The 21411-nt window shown below is 42.2% G+C and overlaps 1 protein-coding gene across 1 annotated transcript; it reads left to right on the forward strand.

The window, feature by feature from the left end:
- The first annotated feature begins 4396 nt into the window (after window positions 1-4396).
- On the forward strand, window positions 4397-20988 carry rhag (Rh associated glycoprotein). Its single transcript, XM_020496238.2, has 10 exons — window positions 4397-5392; window positions 14630-14813; window positions 15041-15191; window positions 15946-16093; window positions 16691-16857; window positions 17152-17289; window positions 17607-17728; window positions 17996-18066; window positions 18274-18347; window positions 18688-20988. The coding sequence occupies exons 1-10, from the start codon at window positions 5203-5205 to the stop codon at window positions 18757-18759; spliced, it is 1317 nt and encodes a 438-aa protein (XP_020351827.1). The 5' UTR covers window positions 4397-5202; the 3' UTR covers window positions 18760-20988.
- Window positions 20989-21411: the final 423 nt, after the last annotated feature.

Raw genomic sequence — 21411 nt, forward strand, 5'->3', positions numbered from 1 at the left:
GGACTGAGGGGCAGCTCGGGACTGAGGGGCAGCTCGGGACTGAGGGGCAGCCCGGAACTGAGGGGCAGCCTGGAACTGAGGGGCAGCCCTGAACTAAGGGGAAGCCCAGTACTGAGAGGAAGCCCAGTACTGAGGAAGCCCAGTACTGAGAGGAAGCCCAGTACTGAGAGGAAGCTCAGGTAGGTAGTAGCCTCCGGTAGATCCTGGCTGGCTGGCGGATCTGGAAGATTCAGGTTGACTAGCAGATCTGGAAGATTCTGGTTGACTAGCAGATCTGGAAGATTCTGGTTGACTAGCAGATCTGGAAGATTCTGGTTGACTAGCAGATCTGGAAGATTCTGGTTGACTGGCAGTTCTGGCGGATCCTGGCAGACTGGTGGATCCTGGCTGACTGGTGGATCTAACTGATCCTGACAGACTGGCGACGCTGGGCAGACTGGCGGCGCTGGGCAGACTGGCGACGCTGGGCAGACTGGCGACGCTGGGCAGACTGGCGATGCTGGGCAGACTGGCAGTGCTGGGCAGACTGGTGATGCTGGGCAGACTGGCGACGCTGGGCAGACTGGCGACGCTGGGCAGACTGGGGGCACTGGCGGCGCTGGGCAGACTGGCGACACTGGCGGCGCTGGGCAGACTGGCGGCACTGGCGGCGCTGGGCAGACTGGCGGCACTGGCTGCTCCATATAGGCTGATCGCTCTGGCGGCTTCTTACAGACTGACAGCTCTGGCGGCTCCGTGCTGACTGGCAGCTCCTTGCAGACTGGCAGCTCCTTACAGACTGACATCTCCTTGCAGACTGACAGCTCCTTGCAGACTGACAGCTCCGTGCAGACTGACAGCTCCGTGCAGACTGACAGCTCCTTGCAGACTGACAGCTCCTTGCAGACTGGCAGCTCCTTGCAGACTGACAGCTCGGGCTGCTTCATGCAGACTGACAGCTCTGGCTGCTCCATGCAGACTGACAGCTCTGGCTGCTTCATGCAGGCTGGCAGCTCCAGCTGCTCCATGCAGACTGACAGCTCTGGCTGCTCCATGCAGGCTGACAGCTCTGGTGGCTTCTTACAGACTGACAGCTCTGGCTGCTCCATATAGGCTGGCAGCTCTGTCTGCGCTGAACAGGCGGGAGACTCCGGCAGCACAGGAGAGGAGAGAGCCTCTGGCTGCGCTGAACAGGCGGGAGACTCCAGCAGCGCTGTAGAGGAGAAAGGCTCTGGCTGCGCTAAACAGGCGGGAGACTCCAGCAGCGCAGGAGAGGAGAAAAGCTCTAGCTGCGCTAAACAGGCGGGAGACTCCAGCAGCGCAGGAGAGGAGAAAAGCGCTGGCTGCGCTGAACAGGCGAGAGACTCCGGCAGCGCAGGAGAGGTGAAAGGCTCCGACAGCGCTGAACAGGCGGGAGACTCCGACAGCGCAGGAGAGTCGAGGCGCACTGTAGGCCCGATGCGTGGTGCTGGAACTGGTGGTACTGGATCGAGGACACGCACAGGAAGCCTGGTGCGGGGAGCTGCTACCGGAGGACTGGAGTGTGGAGGTGGCACAGGATGGGCTAGACTGTGAAGGCGTACTGGAGATCTTGAGAGCAGTGTTGGCACAGGACGTGCAAGGCTAGGGATGTGCACAGGAGGCCTGGTGCGTGAGGCTGGCACCAACTTCACCAGCCGACTAACACGCACCTCAGGACGAGTATGGAGCGCTAACCCAGGTGCCATCAAATCCCCAACATGTTCCGTCGGGCGAAACCCATGCAAAAAGCACCAACACAGCAACTCCCTCATTTCTCTCTCCTCCAATTTCCCCATTAACTCCTTCACAGTCTCTGTTTCGCTCACCTCCAACACCGGCTCTGGTTCTGGTCTCCTCCTTGGCTCCTCACGATAAACAGGGAGAGTTGGCTCAGGTCTATCTCCTGACTCAGCCACTCTCCCTCTGAGCCCCCCCCCAATACATTTTTGGGGCTGCTTTTCGTTTTTTTCTCCGCGCCGCCGTGACTTTCTTTTCGACTCCATTCGTCTATAGCCCTCTTCGCACTGCTCCAGCGAATCCCAGGCGGGCTCAGGCACTCTCTCTGGGTCGGCAGCCCACCTGTCTATTTCTTCCCACATCGTATACTCAAAGCCTCTGCTGTCCATAACGTCCTCCCTTCGCTGCTGCCTGTTAACACGCTGCTCGGTCCGAGTGTGGTGGGTGATTCTGTAACGGCGTTCTTCATTTGTTGAAAGAGAGGACCGAAATGCAGCGTGGTGGTTACTCATGTTCTTTAATGAATGAATGACGATACATGAAATAACTATTAAATACGAAAACAACAAACGGAACGTGAAACCTAATACAGCCTATCTGGTGAACACTACACAAAGACAGGAACAATCACCCACGAAATACAAAGCGAAACCCAGGCTACCTAAATACGGTTCCCAATCAGAGACAACGAGAATCACCTGACTCTGATTGAGAACCGCCTCAGGCAGCCAAACCTATGCAACACCCCTACTCAGCCGTAATCCCAATAATACAAAACAAAACAATACGCACCACAACATATAAACCCATGTCACACCCTGGCCTGACCAAACATATAACGAAAACACAAAATACAATGACCAAGGCATGACAGGCTTACTGCTGTCTGCAATACACTTGACTGTTCGAAGATGTTGGATGGGCTGACGCCGGTGAAACGGTGAATAAGAAAAGAGCTACCGTATATTATTATAACAACAGTATAACAGTGTAGCTAGCTAGCAAGTAGCAGTTGCTCACTAATTATTCAAGTTTGGCTGGCTAGCTAGCTACAGCTAACTGAGCAGTAAAGTCAATCCATATGAAGCAAGCTATACAGTATAGCTCAATTAGTAAATAACTGCTTTACCAGTACTAGCCCTACCGCATTGCCTTAGTTTTATTACCAAATGCTTTAGTTTTATTACCAGTTTTGTCTCCAAAACTGCTTTGGGAAATGCAAAGCCGCATTTCTCAAACTCGTTCCCCGGGATCCCAAGGAGTGAATATTTACTTTTTTGCCCTACCACTATACAGCTGATTCAACTTATCAAAGTTTGATGATTAGTTGATTATTACAGGACTGAGGACTCCCGCGCTGTGTGTCGCAGACCAAGTACAGGCTGAGCAAGCAGAAATATTTTAATATTGAGATAAAGTGAAGATGTGGATAAAATTGTTGTCACGCCCTGGCCATAGAGAGGCTTTTATTCTCTATTTTGGTTAGGCCAGGGTGTGACTAGGATGGGCCGGTGTGGGTGTGGTTCTCAATCAGAGGCAGCTGTCTATCGTTGCCTCTGATTGAGAACCATACTTAGGTAGCCCTTTTCCCACCTGTCTTTGTGGGAAGTTAACTTTGTTTGATGGCACATAGCCTTAAGCTTCACGGTTTGTTTTGGTATTGTTTATTGTTTTGTTGGCGACATGTACTATTCAAAGTATGTACGCTCACCACGCTGCACCTTGGTCCTCTTCTTTTAACGGCCGTGACAATTGTACATTTAAAAAAAAGAAATCACTGAATCGGTCCATGTTTTGTTTTGTTTTGTTTGTTATTCAATGCCTGTTCTGATAATGTTTACATAACCAACTACAATTACAAGCTGAGCAAACAATGGAATGGACAATACATGATAACAATGTACAGAACACCCACGTTCATTATAGTCCTCTCCTGTGCTCTGGTAGGTTCTATCACACATTGACTACTGAGGGTTCCGAAATGCCACATAGACATTTTAATTGTTATGGGGGTCCTCATGAGCACCACTAAAATTAGAACCAAGTCTGTGCTCTAATAAGCCTCCACTTCCTCCTCTCTTGGCTACAACCTATATTACACTATACACATTCTGTTACCTAAACACTGGTGTTATTGTTCAGAGAATACAAGCTAACTGGTAATGTTGTTTACCTTTACTCTTAAGAAATTTAGGATATCGGAAACAGCTGAATGGTAGCAAGCTAGCATAGTTATAGGTACTGTTATGCTTGAAACAACTTTTGGAACCAATTATCCACTGTTGATAATAGTTACCAGTAGCTAGCTAGTTTTAGCTAGCATTATTGGAGTAGGTTAGCTACCCTCTAGCTTCACCAGTAAAACTTCAGAATGACCACTAAACTCTGTATTCATCCTTAAGCATTTCATTGGATGGTGTATACCATGTGTATCCTGTACATTTGACTAATAAAACTTTAAACTTGATCTTTCAATTCCGTCGCAGAAGAGGGAGGAGAGTAGATGGTCCTTCGCCTCGTCGTAGCTACGTTAGCTGTGCTCTGCTCCTTAGCTATTAGCGAAGCTACCCTGACCCTGGCTTTTGGTTTGTTTACAAATCTCAGAGTGTGGGCTGTGCTAGAGACCGTATGAGCTATGCACACAAAGGAAGGTGGAGATGATTGTCAATATTTATAAAGAGCCATATGTCAGTTCGGAGGGTGGAACTAAACAAGCATTTCTGCACTAGGACAGAATTACATTGAAATAGTGTCACTCTGATGGGGTCCTTTAACCTGCTCTGACAACCAGCGCTGTAGCTCTACCACGTTCCACCGCAGATGCGAAAGGCCGACATTAGCGGATATCTCTATCTTAAACTGATGGATTTTGATGGGGATTTTTTTATCATGTTAATTAGATTTGACGCACAGGTGTGTCAATAGAATCTTAAGGATTTTAAAGTGTATATTTGCACAGCACATGATGAAGACTGCTTTTTAATCTTAATTTTTACAGGATTAGCCTCAATTTAATATGACATTACAATTGCAAATGAGTTTGAAAAAGCTCATTAGCCATTCATATCATGGCTCTGTCACTGGCCGGTTGTCATTACTGTGTGTTTTGTGTGTTTGTGTGTTTTGCCAAAGTCTTGTTTTTGCCCCCTCTTTTAAAAATAGTAAACACCTAACAGGGAGGGAACCAATCCCCATAAGCAAAGTCCAGAAGTGGGAGTAACCACCTGGGCCTGCCTGTTATGCCCTGCCATTGGTCCCCATGAAACCTCCACCAATTTAAAACCAGACACCAGTTGCTCTTCCACCGTCACACTACCACCACAAGCCCCAAAAGATAGATAGGGAGAGAGGGAGTGTGAGTGTGCCAGAGATAGGGACAGACTGAGATAGAGAGAGAGAGAGAGAGAGAGAGAGAGAGAGAGAGAGAGAGAGAGACACACACACACAGAATTAGTTCATGCTAGCATGCCTGCTTACTCCACCAACATGAGGCTGAAGTTTCCCATCCTGGCTCTGACTCTGGAGATTATCACCATCATCCTGTTTGCTGTGTTTGTGGTCTACGATGATGGGAAACACGGGGGGCATGGAGCCCACAACAATGCCACACACCATGAGGAGACGACGGAACAGAATCCTCTGACCCTCTACCCCAGTAAGTGACACCTGAAGGCTTCTCAGTGTTAGCCTGTTCCCAGATCAGTTTGTGTTGTCTTGGCATGACAATGACCATAGCAGTTGGCAAGGCAGAAACAGATCTGGGAGCAGGCTACCTCAGTGTGGTGCTACACATAGTCTGTCAGTGTGTCAGTCTGGCTGTGGGAGCCCGGTTGAAGAATAATGGATCTGTTTGTATTTGGCTTATTGATAGCAGCCATGGTTGCTATGGATGACAGTCTATGAAGTTAATAATGCAATTGAGTCTCAATGATTTGACCCCTCTTCTCTTTATAATTGTGCAGTAGCTCCTGTGATCAATCAGAGAGAAAGGATGTGGGTTAGCATAGTGTGAGCTTGTTGTGCATAGGGTTGGGCGTAACTGATTACATGTAATCTAATCACAGAAAAAAATGTAGTCAGTTACGTTAACAGCAAAAATATTGTTATCAGATTACAGATACTTTTGAAAAACTGAATGATTACTTTTTGGATCACTTTCAGAAAGGAGGTTTAGTTTAAAAAAATACATTATTACACCTTTCTGTTTTCTCAATGACGTTCAATTCAGAATTGAAAAAAGCCACAAGTTTAAGTTTGTTCCACCTGAGCGAGTCTGACCACAAGTCAGAGACCACTATGATAACACACCAAATGTGTTTGAGGGATCCTTTTTGTCTTCTTCTAATGCCTGTTAAGATGAAATGTGTCCAAAAGTAACTGAATGTAATCAGATTGCGTTACTGTGTTTGGGTAATTCAAAAGTTACGTTACTGATGACAATTTTGGACAGGTAACTGTAATGGATTACATTTAGAAAGTAACGTACCCAACCCTGGGTACGTTACTGATTCTGTATGAAACGGGCCAGATGCTCCAGTTGTCATAGGGGCACCTCTCTCTCTCATACTGGGCAGGTTCACTGTGGCTACCCCCAGATGGATTGTACAAAGTGGAAGCTTAGTGGCAGGTAGTCTAGCAGTCAAGAGTGTTGGGCCAGTAATCAAAAGGCTGCTGGTTCAATTCCCAGAGCCAACTAAGTGAAAAGTTGATCAAAGCACTTAACACTAATTGCTCCTGTAAGTCGCTCTGGATATGAGTGTCTGTTGAATGCCGTCCACATACTTACAATGTAACTGGGGCAACATGCATATGCACTGAAGGGAAATAAATTCTTCATTTATTTTAATGGGAATTTGATTGAGTTACGGGTAAAAATGTTTGCACATGTGTACATTAATTTGTGTTTGGAGACTATTGTAAATCTTGTGACTTATCAGAGGAAAAGTGACAAAGACCCACCCCTACTACTTTACCGATATGACAATGGCCTTTTTTTTGTACATAAATCTTTATACAGCATAAATACTTGAAGACTTACAGTACAGAGGTTTAACCATAAATGGGTGGGGCAGCTGTGACCCAAAGAGATTAGTTCAGTGTTTAGAAATGCTGGAGGGGAAGTTCACCTATTTTTACATGTAGACTTACACTTCACTCTTTTTGTGATTGTAGTTGATCCCCAAAACCATTTGCATTATGAAAATGTGTCTAAAGCATGTTAGAAAACACCAACTCATATTACACCAGAATCCCATTCTGAATCATCTCTGCATTCAATTTTAGAAAAACAAATTCCACTGTCCCATAAATCCATATTTGCTTATTTTTGTTGTTGTAAACACAATCATTCAAACATGGATTTATGGCACAGTGGACATAAATAATGTTGTGCAGAGACATTCAGAATGGGAGTTGATGTGTTTTCCTAACATGTTTGCATATTGCATTATAGTCAATGATGACTCAGCCAAATCTGACCAATTTTCTCTGTAACAAAACAAAACAAAAAACGGTTTGGAGGAATCAACTACAAGGACAGAAAGAGTCCAAATTAGGACACGTGTAAAAATTGGTGAACTTCCCCTCTTTGTTTACGTTCAGTCATATCCAAAGACATCCTAATAGTTTTTATAACTATAGGTTGTTCTAAATGATCAGAGAAACAATATAGGGTCAATTCAAAATAAGTGGGACACTTTTAGAATGTTCTGTCTTCTGTCACCTCTTTTGTCATCTATCCAACATATAAGCCATTATACATTTCTGCAAACTTCAAGATGTTTCCTAATCATAGTCACAGCAGGCATGTCACACCCATTTGTGTGCACTGAGTCAAAACCATATTTTCAGTTTGCATTTGGTAGACTGAGACAGCAGGTTAAATAAACTGGAATACTATTATTATAGTCCCAATTGTACCCCAATAACTATTCTATTCAATTTTGTGTGATAGGAAACATCTGACGATTTCAGAAATGTATCATGTGTTTACGTCGCTACTACTCACTGTTTATTATCTATGCATAGTCACTTTACCCCTACCTACATGTACATTTACCTCAATTACCTTGGTTAACCTGTCCCCCGCACATAGCCTCGTTATTGTGTTACATTTATTTATTTCAATTGTATTTAAAAAAAAATTGCTAAAATGTTGTTACTTACTTAAAAAGTAACTAAGCATTTCATAGTAAGGTTGTTTTCGGCCCATGTGACAAATACAATTTGATTTGAATTGTTGGTCTAATATGTTTGATCGATTTCTGAAGAGGTTACAGAAGACGGAAATGTAAAAACTGGCCCACTTTTTCTGAATTCACTCAAATAACAGTACTAATAACAGTACTAATAACAATACCAATAACAGCACTAATAACAGTACTAATAACCGTACTAATAACAGCACTAATAACAGTACTAATAACAGTACAATAACAGTACAATAACAGTACTAATAACAGTACAATAACAGTACAATAACAGTACTAATAACAGTACAATAACAGCACTAATAACAGTACTAATAACCGTACTAATAACAGTACAATAACAGCACTAATAACCGTACTAATAACAGTACAATAACAATACTAATAACAGTAATAATAACAGCAATAATAACAATACTAATAACCGTGCTAATAACAGTACAATATCAGTAATAATAACAGTACAATAACAGCACTAATAACAGTAATAATAACAATACTAATAACAGTACAATAATAGTAATAATAACAGTAATAATAACAGTACAATAACAGTAATAATAACAGTACAATAACAGTAATAATAACAATACAATAACAGTAATAATAACAATACAATAAGAGTACTAATAACAATACAATAACAGTAATAATAACAGTACTAATAACAGTACAGTAACAGTAATAATAACAGTACAATAACAGTACAATAACAGTAGTAATCACAATACAATAAGAGTACTAATAACAATACAATAACAGTACTAATAACAATACTAATAGCAGTACTAATCAGAGTACAATAACAGTACTAATAACAATACCAATAGCAGTACAATAACAGTACTAATAACAATACTAATAACAGTACTAATAACAATACAATAACAGTACTAATAACAATACTAATAACAATACTAATAACAGTACTACAATAAAAAATGAACAGGATATAGTACTACAAGAAGCAGGGCCCTGCCTAACCTAAATACAGGGGGTCCCTAAAGTAAACTGGATCTCTGTCCACCATTGGAAAAGCCTATAAGACTGTCCCACTTTAGTTACTTCATGCTGTCCTACCACTATGGTTGGTGAAGCAGAACAACAACAAAAACTGACTGAATTACCAAATAGAAACATAATATTGGTAACGTTTTTGATGTATTTTGATGCACAAGTACATAGTATGCACATTTACATCACAATTTGCCACATTGCAAGTTTTTGTGACCTTAACATCAAAAGAAGAAAAGCTATGTCACGGATCTTACCGCGGGTGAACTTCCTGTTTGAAGCTTGCTCTGCCCCCATCTATGATGTCACTCCAATGAAGTGATGTGATTTGGATCATGTGGTTCCTCAGCAAGGGCTTAGTCATGTCATTTTATTTTACTTAACCAGGCAAGTCAGTTGAGAACAAATTCTCATTTATAATGACGGCCTACTCCAGCCAAACCCTAACATGGATGACACTGGGCCAATTGTGCGCCGCCCTATGGGACTCCCAATCACGGCAGGTTGTGATACAGCATGGAATTGAACCAGTGTCTGTAGTGACACCTCTAGCACTGATATGCAGTGCCTTACACCACTACGCCACTCAAGAGCCCTAACAAATGTTTTGATTTTCTCTTGTCAGACGAAGAAATAAAAGCATCAGGATTAAGCTGTCCCAGTTCATATGATATCCCACTGTATCACTGTAGCCGAAGGCTGCTAGATCGAATCCCCAAGCTGACAAGGTACAAATCTGTCGTTCTGCCACTGAACAAGACAGTTAACCCACTGTTCCTAGGCCATCATTGTAAGTAAGAATTTGTTCTAAACTGACTTGCCTAGTTAAATAAAGGTTAAATAAAATATCCAAATTCATCCTACATAAACAACAAGAAATACATTTTTATTTCAAGCTAGTAATTACTTAAATAGTAATTGTTTAAGGAATTATACAGTTAGATATGCATATAAAAGGGGGCAATGACTTCCTTTCTCTGCACCCCCTGTCTGTCCGTCTATATGGTGTATACCAAAACTCTACAATTACAGGTTCAAAGCAGAGGAAATAAGCAGAGAAATGCAATTTAGAAAAAAAGGAACCTATCTTGTTGCTGGGCTTTATCATCAAGGGACAAAATCAGTATTGAAAAAATGTAATTGAGAGGAACCAATGGGTTCTGTGGCTCTGTGAAATACTTGTTTTCCTCAGAGAAGTGGGACCTTAAGAATTGATCCAACACAGAGTTGTTTCACAGCCGTAAAGCCCTATCATCAAAGTCAGGCGCTATTCGGACGGAATTCAATTTTGTAATTACAGTTAACAACATAAAAAGTGACTTGCAGTGAGATTCAGTTAGATACTAAATTAAGCTGGTGCCTTGGAGGTTTGCCCATACAGTTGAAGTCGGAAGTTGACATACACCTCAGCCAAATACATTTCCTAGTAAAAATTCCTTGTCTTGGGTCAGTTAGGATCACCACTTTATTTTAAGAATGTGAAATGTCAGAATAATAGTAGAGAGAATGATTTATTTAATCTCATTCCCAGTGGGTCAGAAGTTTACATACACTCAATTAGTATTTGGTAGCATTACCTTTAAGATGTTTTACTTGGGTCAAACGTTTCGGGTCGCCTTCCACAACCTTCTCACAATAAGTTGGGTGAATTCTGGCCCATTCCTCCTTACAGAGCTGGTATAACTGAGTCAGGTTTGAAGGCCTCCTTGCTCGCATATTTTTCAGTTCTGCCCACAAATTTTCTATAGGATTGAGGTCAAGGCTTTGTGATGGCCACTCCAAAACCTTGAGTTTTGTTGTCCTTAAGCCATTTTGCCACAACTTTGGAGTATGCTTGGGGTCATTGTCCATTTGGAAGAACCATTTGCGACCAAGCTTTAACTTGGTCAAGACATCCTTGATGTCTTGAGATGTTGCATCAATATATCCAGATAATTTTCCTGCCCCACAACATGATGCTGCCACCCCTGTGCTTCACGGTTGGGATGGTGTTCTTCGGCTTGCAAGCTTCTCCATTTTTCCTCCAACATAACGATGGTCATTATGGCCAAACAGTTCTATTTGTTTCATCAGACCAGAGGACATTTCTCCAAAAAGTACAATCTTTGTCCCCATGTGCAGTTACAAACCGTAGTCTGGCTTTTCTATGGAGGTTTTGGAGCAGTGGCTTCTTCCTTGCTGAGCGGTCTTTCAGGTTATGTCGATATAGGACTCGTTTTACTGCGGATAAAAATAATTTTGTACCTGTTTTCTCCAGCATCTTCACAAGGTCCTTTGCTGTTGTTCTGGGATTGATTTGCACTTTTCGCACCAAAGTACGTTCATCTCTAGGAGACAGAACGCGTCTCCTTCCTAAGCGGTATGGCGACTGCATGGTCCCAGCATGGTCCCATTATACTTGCGTACTATTGTTTGTACAGATGAACGTGGTACCTTCAGGCGTTTGGAAATTGCTCCCAAGAATGAACCAGATTTGTGGAGGTCTAGAATTTTTTTTCGGAGGTCTTGGCTGATTTCTTCTGATTTTATCATGATGTCAAGCAAAGAGGCACTGAGTTTGAAGGTAAGTGAGTTATACGTGTAAGTGAGTTACAGTGAGTTATAAGTGAAATAATCTCTCTGTAAACAATTTTTGGAAAAATTACTTGTGTCATGCACAAAGTAGATGTCCTAACCGATTTGCCAAAACTATAGTTTGTTAACAAGACATTTGTGGAGTTGTTGTAAAACGAGTTTTAATGACTCCAACCTAAGTGTATGTAAACTTCCGACTTCAACTGGATCTGCATGATCCATACTGTCATGGGCACCCGCCCTAGTGAATGCAGTGGCGTTGGCACTAGGTGCTCATGCCTGGGAGACAGAATGAGCACATTTAGGATTACTGAAATGTTGACGGACGGTTGAGGAACAGCAATTTGATTCCCTTCAATGATGTTTGATGCTGACACGTTTCAGAGCAAGCGTCTTCGGCAGATCGTTGTGCACTGACCTCCAAACATATCAGGATTCAACATTATTGAAAATGTTGAAGACTAGCAATCCAGAAAATACTTGTAATCTTGGTTAGAGTGCTAGCACAATACAACTACTATATGGGGGAAGACCTAACATGTTGGGCAAAGAGGTCATCTACGAGGCTGAGTTCCAAATGGACCTCTCTAGCTCCCACCACATCCTTTTCTTAGAGACGCCAACTGGTATGATGTCGCCAAGGGATCAAGTATTCAGGTGATATAGGACCGTCCAAGGGCTTCCTCAATGGGTCACGACATAGTGCATACCTTACCAATCCAAAGAAATTAAACATTAGAGATTTTAGATGACAGTGCCGGTTAAGATGACGATGTGTAGCGGTGGGCCCCCCCAAAAAAGTTACGCAATATGGACAAGACAAAAGCTGAGACTTGTTTTGCTGTTCTGTTCTAAAGTTTGTGCTCTGTGCTTGCAACGCCAGGAAGTTATCAGGTAAGGCAGTTCTCAGCAGCTTTACACGATACATGTATATTCTAGTTTGTATTATTAGCATTATTAGCATACGGTCCATTCCCTTGCATCCACCCAGAGATGTTTGATTTGCACATTCCCAATAATAAGTACCCACAATCAGTGCCAAAGAAAAGAAAATATTGCATGCAATGTATAAACAACAAAAACGCAGATTTGTTCCGTAACAAAAGTCAAGTCAACACACGGCTATTTGTATATCTTACCTTTTATATATATTTTACAAGGCTATTTGTATATCTTACATATTTGACATTGTTCAGACTTCGATATCAGGGAAAGATTGAATAGATTTGAGTTATTTGTTTGTTCCCGGATGGGTGCGGGTGTTCTGACCAGTGCCAGAAGGGTTATAATGTATCCTATGACGTCTCGGAGGCATTGCGTAAGTAATACTAAACCTGATTACAATCATGGTGTAGTGTGCTGAAGATCATCCATTGCAATACAATGCACTACTGGGGAGAAAGAGCCAGTCACATGTAAACACAATAATGAGAGAGAGGAATTCACAGACTTCTAATCGGAGACAATATCTGTTTAGAAGAGCTAACCTTCCTGTTTATTCTGTCTCTATCATGGTGTGGCAGAAGCAGGGAGCCTCCAAATAAACTCAACTCTAAAATTAATTGCCAGTTACAACAATCCCTCTACAACTGTACAATGCAGCATCAGTTATACTTATAGCAAGGTCTTGTATTTCAAGACCGCAATATAAGATAGAGATGTATATAAGCTCTAGAATGGCATTCTGGTAGACAGTCAGACAGTAAATCAAATCACATTTTATTGATCACATACACATGGTTAGCAGATATTATTGCGAGTGTAGCGAAATGCTTGTACATAGTCACAGACAAAAAGAAGACAATGGACGTATGGGCTAGACAATGCTGCAACTAAGCCCCCAAACCCCCCACCACACACCCTATATTCCATCACTTCCCCAGCCAGGACTTTCTGAGTAGTGACTGTCTCCCTAGGTCCTGCCATGACACCACAATGCCAACTGATCACCACAATGCTAACTGCTCACCACAATGCTAACTTCTCATCACAATGCTAACTGCTCACCACAATGCTAACCAGACCTGGAGAAATGAGGCCTATTGTTTTCCCTTTCTGCCACACCTTCATGTACTTTCCAGATGAGAACCCGTCATCCATCGCACATGGCTTTTGGGACTAGGAAGTTCCTGTTGTCAGGCATTTCAGGGAAGGGAACCTTTTGTGAGCATTGCGCGAGAGTGGATCTTGGAGAATTAGGATCACTTCTCTGGCGGCAGTGGACATACCGCTCTAAGCTACAGACACAGGCATGCGCACACACACACACACACACACACACACACACACACACACACCAGATGCACAACCACATACACGTCTGGTCAGTCTCTTGGGCTAGTAGCCTGATCCTTATCTGCAGACGATCGGACAGAGCTCACGTCCTACTGTCCACAAACACAGTGAACTAGAGCCCTCATACACCCTCTAAGTAAAGTCTCTGTCCTCTTATGTAAATCAATCTAAACATACAGTACATAAAGTGCAAGGACAGTGATCCCTACACAAGATCCCTGTCCTTAGAATTCCAGTAACTGAAACTAATAGTGAGGAATGTGTTTAACCGTGGAGTGTCTGCTTCCCCGAGACCCTCTGATAAGTTCAGAAGACTTGATTAAAATCATGTGAAGTCAGTGAATGGAACAGCGTAAGGTTACTGACACGACACATTGATCGGGAGCCTCAGTTCTCAGTATCCCATTCACAGACAAATTGAATTGGTCTTCCATCCTCTAACAAGTCCGGATTTACAATGACCCCTTGTGGGGATAGGGGTTACTACGATTGCTGCACAGTCCAATGCGGCTGCTCCGTGAGTCATGTATTTGATCAATTGCTGGTCTGTCAACCGATTTGAATGTCTTTACAGTTGCATTTCTGTCTTTTTTTGTCTTGTTGACACCCTTTATTAGTTTAATTCAGTGTCCTTGTTTTCATCCTCTCTGTTTTCATTCAGCATTCATTCAATGTGATGAATAAATCAAATAGGGCCAGATTGGCCAAAATGGACCTTCAATAAAACCATGTTGTGTTAAGGATCAAATAGTCAAACTCCCCTGAGCTGACCTCTGACCTGCATTCTCATTGGTCCACAGTGTTCCAGGATGTCCACGTGATGATCTTCATTGGCTTCGGATTCCTGATGACCTTCCTGAAGAGATATGGCTTCAGCAGCGTGGGCCTCAACCTGCTCCTGGCCGCCTTCGCTCTGCAGTGGGGTCTCCTCGTGCAAGGCCTCTGGCACCTGGACGAAGGAAAGATCAAAGTCTCCATCTTCAAGTAAATACAATAAAACACAATACGGTCAGAAGGAATGTAGCTAGCAGTAGCAGCATTATGTCCACATGATAGAGGACACCCGAGAAAGTGGTCTGTTTTAGTGTTAATAATGCATCTCTCTCTCTCTGTCTCTCTTTCTGTCTCTGTCTCTCTCTCTGTCTCCCTCAATCTCTCGCTCTTCTCTCTCCCCATCTCCACCTCCACCTCCTCTTACTCCTCTCCAAAAGGATGATCAACGCAGACTTCAGCACAGCCACGGTTCTGATCTCGTTTGGGGCGGTCCTGGGAAAAACCAGCCCAGTCCAGCTCCTCATCATGACCCTCCTTGAGATCACCATCTTCGGCATCAATGAACATCTGGTGGCCGAAGTCCTGAAGGTCAGTGCACTTCACCATAATCTCAGAACCCAGAACCAACCCTTATGTTAACAGTCAGTCACAACAGACTAACTTCACCCCCAACCACTCATCTAAGCACTCGTGTACATGAAAGACAACACTATGCAAAAAAAGTATGTTCGTTTATACAGTCAAAGGAGCAATATTGTGTGCAATCTTGTGAGTAATGGTCAAAAAAAAAAGGTGAATCTCCTGTTGATCCATGCATAACTACCTCTTCTTCTTTTTCTTCCTTGGTATCATGGCAGTCCGTAAACAAACTTTTAAGGTGCATGCCACCCCCTACTGTGCATGACTACTACCCGTTTACCTGAGCCCTTACACACACGACCTCACCCCACGACCCCACCACCTGACCCTTAACCCCAGTGAAATTGCTCTCTAGTGGTGAGAAGTGGCAGCCCAAAACAACTAGACAAGATTCATCCTACCAAAAGGGCTCTTATAAATATAATCATGCTGTTAATTCATAGGGATGAGTCTACCATTGGAAAAAATACATTTAAGGTCAAGGGGTCAAATTTTATTCTTGAATCTGTCCCATTCCTATTCCCAACCAATCAGTGCACTAGTTTTGCTTGGGAATGGCCAGAGGCGGGATGGATGAGTGACAAGTGATTGAGACAACCTAGCAGGCTAAGCAGAAAGTTTGTTTGGGAGGGCTTTTATTTGAATTGTTGTATTTTGTTTTACAACATAATGAAGTAGTTTATGTGGTTTGTCCAACTCACAGGCCAATGATGTTGGGGCCTCTATGATTATCCATGCCTTCGGGGCATACTTCGGTCTAGCAGTGGCCCGCATGCTGTACAGGCCAGCTCTGGGGAACGGTCATGAGAACGACGGCTCTGTCTACCACTCTGACCTCTTCGCCATGATCGGTAGGAGCAGCATCTCACATGGCAGTCATCACAGTCAATGCAAAATTCAGTTGATCTTATTACTGTAGTCAGTCACTAACTACTATTAAAAGATAGATCAGCTAAATATTGATCAAATGTCCCCTTATGTATCTTTGGAACACTAGAAATAGAAATGTTGCAATACGTGCCTAAGGGAATGCCTAGGGAATGCCTGGCCTTTTGTATCAAGCATCTCAGAATAAGAGTGCTGATTTGAAATCAAGTTCTGACTTTTAGATCAAAATGAATGATATTATATGGACTAGGGGACCTGAACCTAGATCAGCACTCCTAAGCTGAGATGCTTGATACATTTAGCCCCTGGTGTCTGTTTGCACGGTATATTTATACTTTTCTCACAAGGGTGTTGTATGTGTGTGGCTCAAGTGGAGGCTCCTGCGTATATCATAGTCACATACGCCACCTAGTGGACAAAAACGTTAATTGCTTCAGACTAGCCAGCCAACTTCTGTTTGACATAGTTTTAATACATTTAATGCATTCATTTTGTTTTATATATTTCAGAATCAATTGAAGTAGCAGACAAATAAAAATCTACTTGAATATCTTCTCCAGGTACCGTGTTCCTCTGGATGTTCTGGCCCAGTTTCAACTCTGCCATTGCAGAACCCGGTGCTGATCAACTCATGGCTGTCACCAACACCTACTTCTCGCTGGCTGCCTGTGTGCTCTCCGCCTATGCCGTCTCCAGCCTGGTGGAGCACAAAGGGAAACTGGACATGGTGAGATATCACATGCTTCACTCAAACCACAAAAAGTCAGAAGACAGCAAAGCTGTAGCTTGTTTACCTCCTCAATTTATTTGACTTGAATATATTCAAACAAGGCTATTGAGTGTTTGTGTGTGTGTGTGTGTGTGTGTGTGTGTGTGTGTGTGTGTGTGTGTGTGTGTGTGTGTGTGTGTGTGTGTGTGTGTGTGTGTGTGTGTGTGTGTGTGTGCATGTGTGTCTCTGGGAGAGAGACAATAGAATCTCACACAGCACCTACTGTAGCAAAGCTAATAGATGCTTCCATAGGTCCACATCCAGAATGCCACTCTGGCCGGAGGTGTTGCCGTGGGAACCTGCGCTGACATGAATATCGGGCCTTTCGGTGCCATGATCATCGGATTCGTGGCTGGCATCGTCTCCACCCTGGGCTTCAAGTTCCTCACTGTGAGTACAAAGGTCACACACGTCTGAACCAATAGGACGACAATCCTGAGATGGACCAGGACACCAAACTGTCTAGAAAATGCCATAGTTAACTAGGGTTGTCATGTGTCTTGTGAGTGGCAATACACCTACATTATTTTGAATAATGAGCCTAATGAGCAAAAATGGTTCTGGTTGTGGTTGGTGAAACCAGTTTTGCGTGCTGGGAGAAACTTGCATTTTAGTTAAAACAAACACCTACCATCAGATAAATCTTTTTTTTTTTTTTAATGAGGAGGGAATAATGTAAATGACAACTGTTTCTCTCTGCATTAAAGCCCATCCTGGCATCCAACCTGGGCATCCAGGACACCTGTGGCGTTCACAATCTGCACGGCATGCCTGGCATCCTTGGGGGTATCGCTGGCATTGTGGCTGTCGCTCTGGGCAAGAAGGATGGGTAAGGCTCATCTAACCACACTCTTCATACTGTATCTATACAAGCAGATTAAGAAACAGGAAGGATTTTATAAAGACTTTCGGTAAATTACAATGTGTAGTCATTTTTATGTTCAACAGAAATGGGAAACTCAGCATCTTTGACCAGTGGCCATATTTGTGATCTCTGTATAGATACTGTAGTTCTGGAATGTCTATAGTAATTCACTTTTCAGTGAAGGCGTACTGTACCCTTCTCATTTTCTCTTCTCCGCCCTTCTTCCCTCAGGAGCGCTGTCATGCAGGCTGCAGCCCTGGCCTCATCCCTTGGGTTCGCTTTGGTTGGAGGAGCCATGACAGGTGGGTGGACAAAACACAGTCAAATGTTTTGTCATTCAAAAAAATTGACATCACAAAATCAATTTGAACACACTGTCGTGTCAGTTTTCGTATGGTAATAGAAATATTATATTTCTACACTCATCATCAAATCGTAGGTCATAACAATTGACTTTATTCCATGAAACGTATTGAATAATACTGTAATTGACTTATCTCTTTGTACAGGTCTGATAATGAAACTTCCATTCTGGGGACAGCCTCCAGATCAGAACTGCTTTGATGATTCAATCTATTGGGAGGTAAGAACTTGAGAGATAAAACACATCATAATGTTCCATCCTTGAACATCACTAGCTTACAGTTGAATCAAACACCTGAGCTATATAGTACACGGTACATGATGTTTCATGTATTGGTGTGACACTCATATAACATTTGAGATATCCAATACCATAATGTGGCATTAGCTAAGATGGCATATTGTATTGTATTACATGTCACGTGACCACCTAGTGACATGCAAAAACAATTTAATTTGTAAATAAAAAAAATACTATCTTATAACAAATATGATTTGGCGTAGATGAAATTGGGCTAAAATGTAAGCTCTGTTACTGACTGAGATGTGACTGTCCTTAGGTTCCTGAAGAGGAAGAGGGCGAGGAGAGCCTGGCTCACGGAGACCATTCCATGAACAAAGCAGAGGCCTAAATCTCCTGCCCTGTGCTGCAAATACATTATCCACAACCCTTGGAGCTATCATGAACCAGACATTAGACCTTGGGTGTATGTTAATATTCTTAGCTGGCTTCCTCTCCTCGTCTCCTCTCCTTCGTTTAAGTGGTGGATCCCTACCAGGACTTCCTGCGTAACCTGTCTAATGTCTTGACCATCAGTGCTGACGGAGAGAAGGAGAGGAAGCCAAGTTATGCTATTGAGATCAACCCAGAATGACCAGTGCTATCAACTTGTCAGTTGTTTTTACCCAGAGCATAAATGTATTGATTTGAGATCATATCAAATCATATTTGAAGTGGTTCATGCTACCTTATTTACACATCACTAATTCAATCCGAACAGCAAGGAAGCTCATGTTGCACTTTTCTGTGTATCAAACTACGTCCTCATTGTCCATAGATTTGTATTAAATATTTTAATCTTTAATTGAATAGAATAGGTCCACTGAAGAGCATTTGGGGAAGATGTTCTAGCTCATTATAATTCCAACTAAAGTGTAAGAGGTTTGGCGTAGATGTTACATACAAAACATGTATTATCAGGTCTCAATGTAATTGAAATAACATTGTAAGTATTTTTGTTTACAGAAAATCATATCAAACCTTACATGCTTGCCGAGTTTTGGATGTGTTAGTCTGAAAATTGATTTCAGCGAAGCAGCATTTTGATATAAATGCCCCTTAATAAGTTGCATATAAGCATGAACTGTTCTTTCACACATTCGGAGGAAAGATACTTTCAGGGATTTATTTTTTTAACTGAATTTGATGACCAATAATGTGCCATGTTCTGAGCCACTGGAAACAGTAGAAACAGTATAGAAATAGTAGAAACAGTATATCAAGCTGACATTCAATCATATCACCAATCCTCCTCAAAATGTTAACAGACATTTGTTTTTCCTCATATACATAGTATATTTTTCGCCATCCAACTGACATAACCGATATTGTGTGCTAAGCCTTGTTTCATGAAGAGAATCAACTGCTACTTTGGCCTGCTGCAGAGCAAGTCCGCCCACTACTCCTACTGGAGAGAATCTGATCCCAGACCTGTGAAGTATAGGCAGTAGCTACCCGCTAGGCACAGATATCATTTCAACATCTAGTTTTGATTGACATATTTTTGAGTGGTCAACTAACGTGAATTTAACATGAAATCAACAACAACAACAAAAATACATCAATCAATTTAGGTTAACATTGAAATCCCTTTACCTTGATGACATTTAGCTAATCCAATCAGTTTTCCACGTTGATTCAACGTCATCACATTACATTTTTTAGTTGAAATTATGTGGAAACAACGTTGATTCAACCATTTTTGGCCCAGTGGGTAAGGGATAGTATTCATCAAGTGTCTGATATTGGGATGCTGATCTAGGATCAGTTTTGCCTTTCTAGATCAGCACTTCTAATCTGAGACGCTTGATAAATATGGGCCCATGGCTCACAGGGATTGGCGTAGGGCAAGGATTGGTCCTGCATTAAACTACTCTCTGTGTGCTCCCAACACTCTGTGGTTTTCCTTCTTCAGCCCCAGTCACCTCAAAGCTAAAGTAGAGTGTCTTACATTTTAATTTCTCCCTCTAAGTTTTTTCAAATACAGAAAGGCTGCATTGAAATCTGACACGTCCAATTAAAAACCGGATAGGCTACATGTCACAATTATAATATGGATACAGAATAAATGGGGCGTGACAAAGATAGTCACTGATAAGCTTTCTTTATTTCTTTCACTTCTTATTGTAACCTCTTAATGTACAGTGTAGTTAGTTACACAATGGATATAGTTAGTTTCTCTAAATCCCTGCACCTAGGACTAGCAATTGGTACAGTGTGTATCAGAGAAAAAAGTATGTCTTTATATATTTCAAACATTTTGTTGAATAAAGCGAAGGTTATACTTTAGAATGCAGGAGGAAAATAGCCTGCAATAGTTCCTGTACTAGACCATTGTTGCAAGGAAAGATTAAACTGACTACAGATAGATAAATAGCCTAGTATTTCATTTGGCTGATGTAGTAGCCAACGTGTGATATAAACGTAGGCCTGAAGCTTAGTACACCAGCAGTCAAGACTTTGTTGAAATGATTGACATGGCATTAGCTTTTTAGGTTACAGAAAATGAATATGTATGACACTGTTGTTAATGTATAAATACTAATACTGGCACTTATAAATATGATTATATATAATATCAGAGTGACTCTGTGTGTGTTTTTTGCCATGATTCCATTGCACAATCAACATCAACATTATTTTTACAACCAGAAAGTTGTGGCTAGTAGAAGGGGTGATGGAGTGCTGTAACTTTTCCAGGGTCAAGACCCATGCACTAATGAATGTGCATACTTTGACCACACAGGATTTGCCAGGATTTGCCAGGGGTTGAAAGGTCAGGTTTATTCTGCACGAGGAGCATTATTACTGTCACTGAATGATTTTGTAGATTCATGACTTGTGTGTGCAGTATCCAGTGACTGTATCCTATTAGGGATAGGTTTTTTCTCTCTTTCTGATTGATTGTTGTTTTTATTAAGGAAATACAGCGATATTGCCTTACCTCTCCCAAGCTGTCAAATGCAAAAAATAATATTTGAGCCCAACGAGGTTTACAACCATA

The sequence above is a fragment of the Oncorhynchus kisutch genome, linkage group LG12 (genome assembly GCF_002021735.2).
Source record: "Oncorhynchus kisutch isolate 150728-3 linkage group LG12, Okis_V2, whole genome shotgun sequence".
In the NCBI taxonomy this organism is placed as follows: domain Eukaryota; kingdom Metazoa; phylum Chordata; class Actinopteri; order Salmoniformes; family Salmonidae; genus Oncorhynchus; species Oncorhynchus kisutch.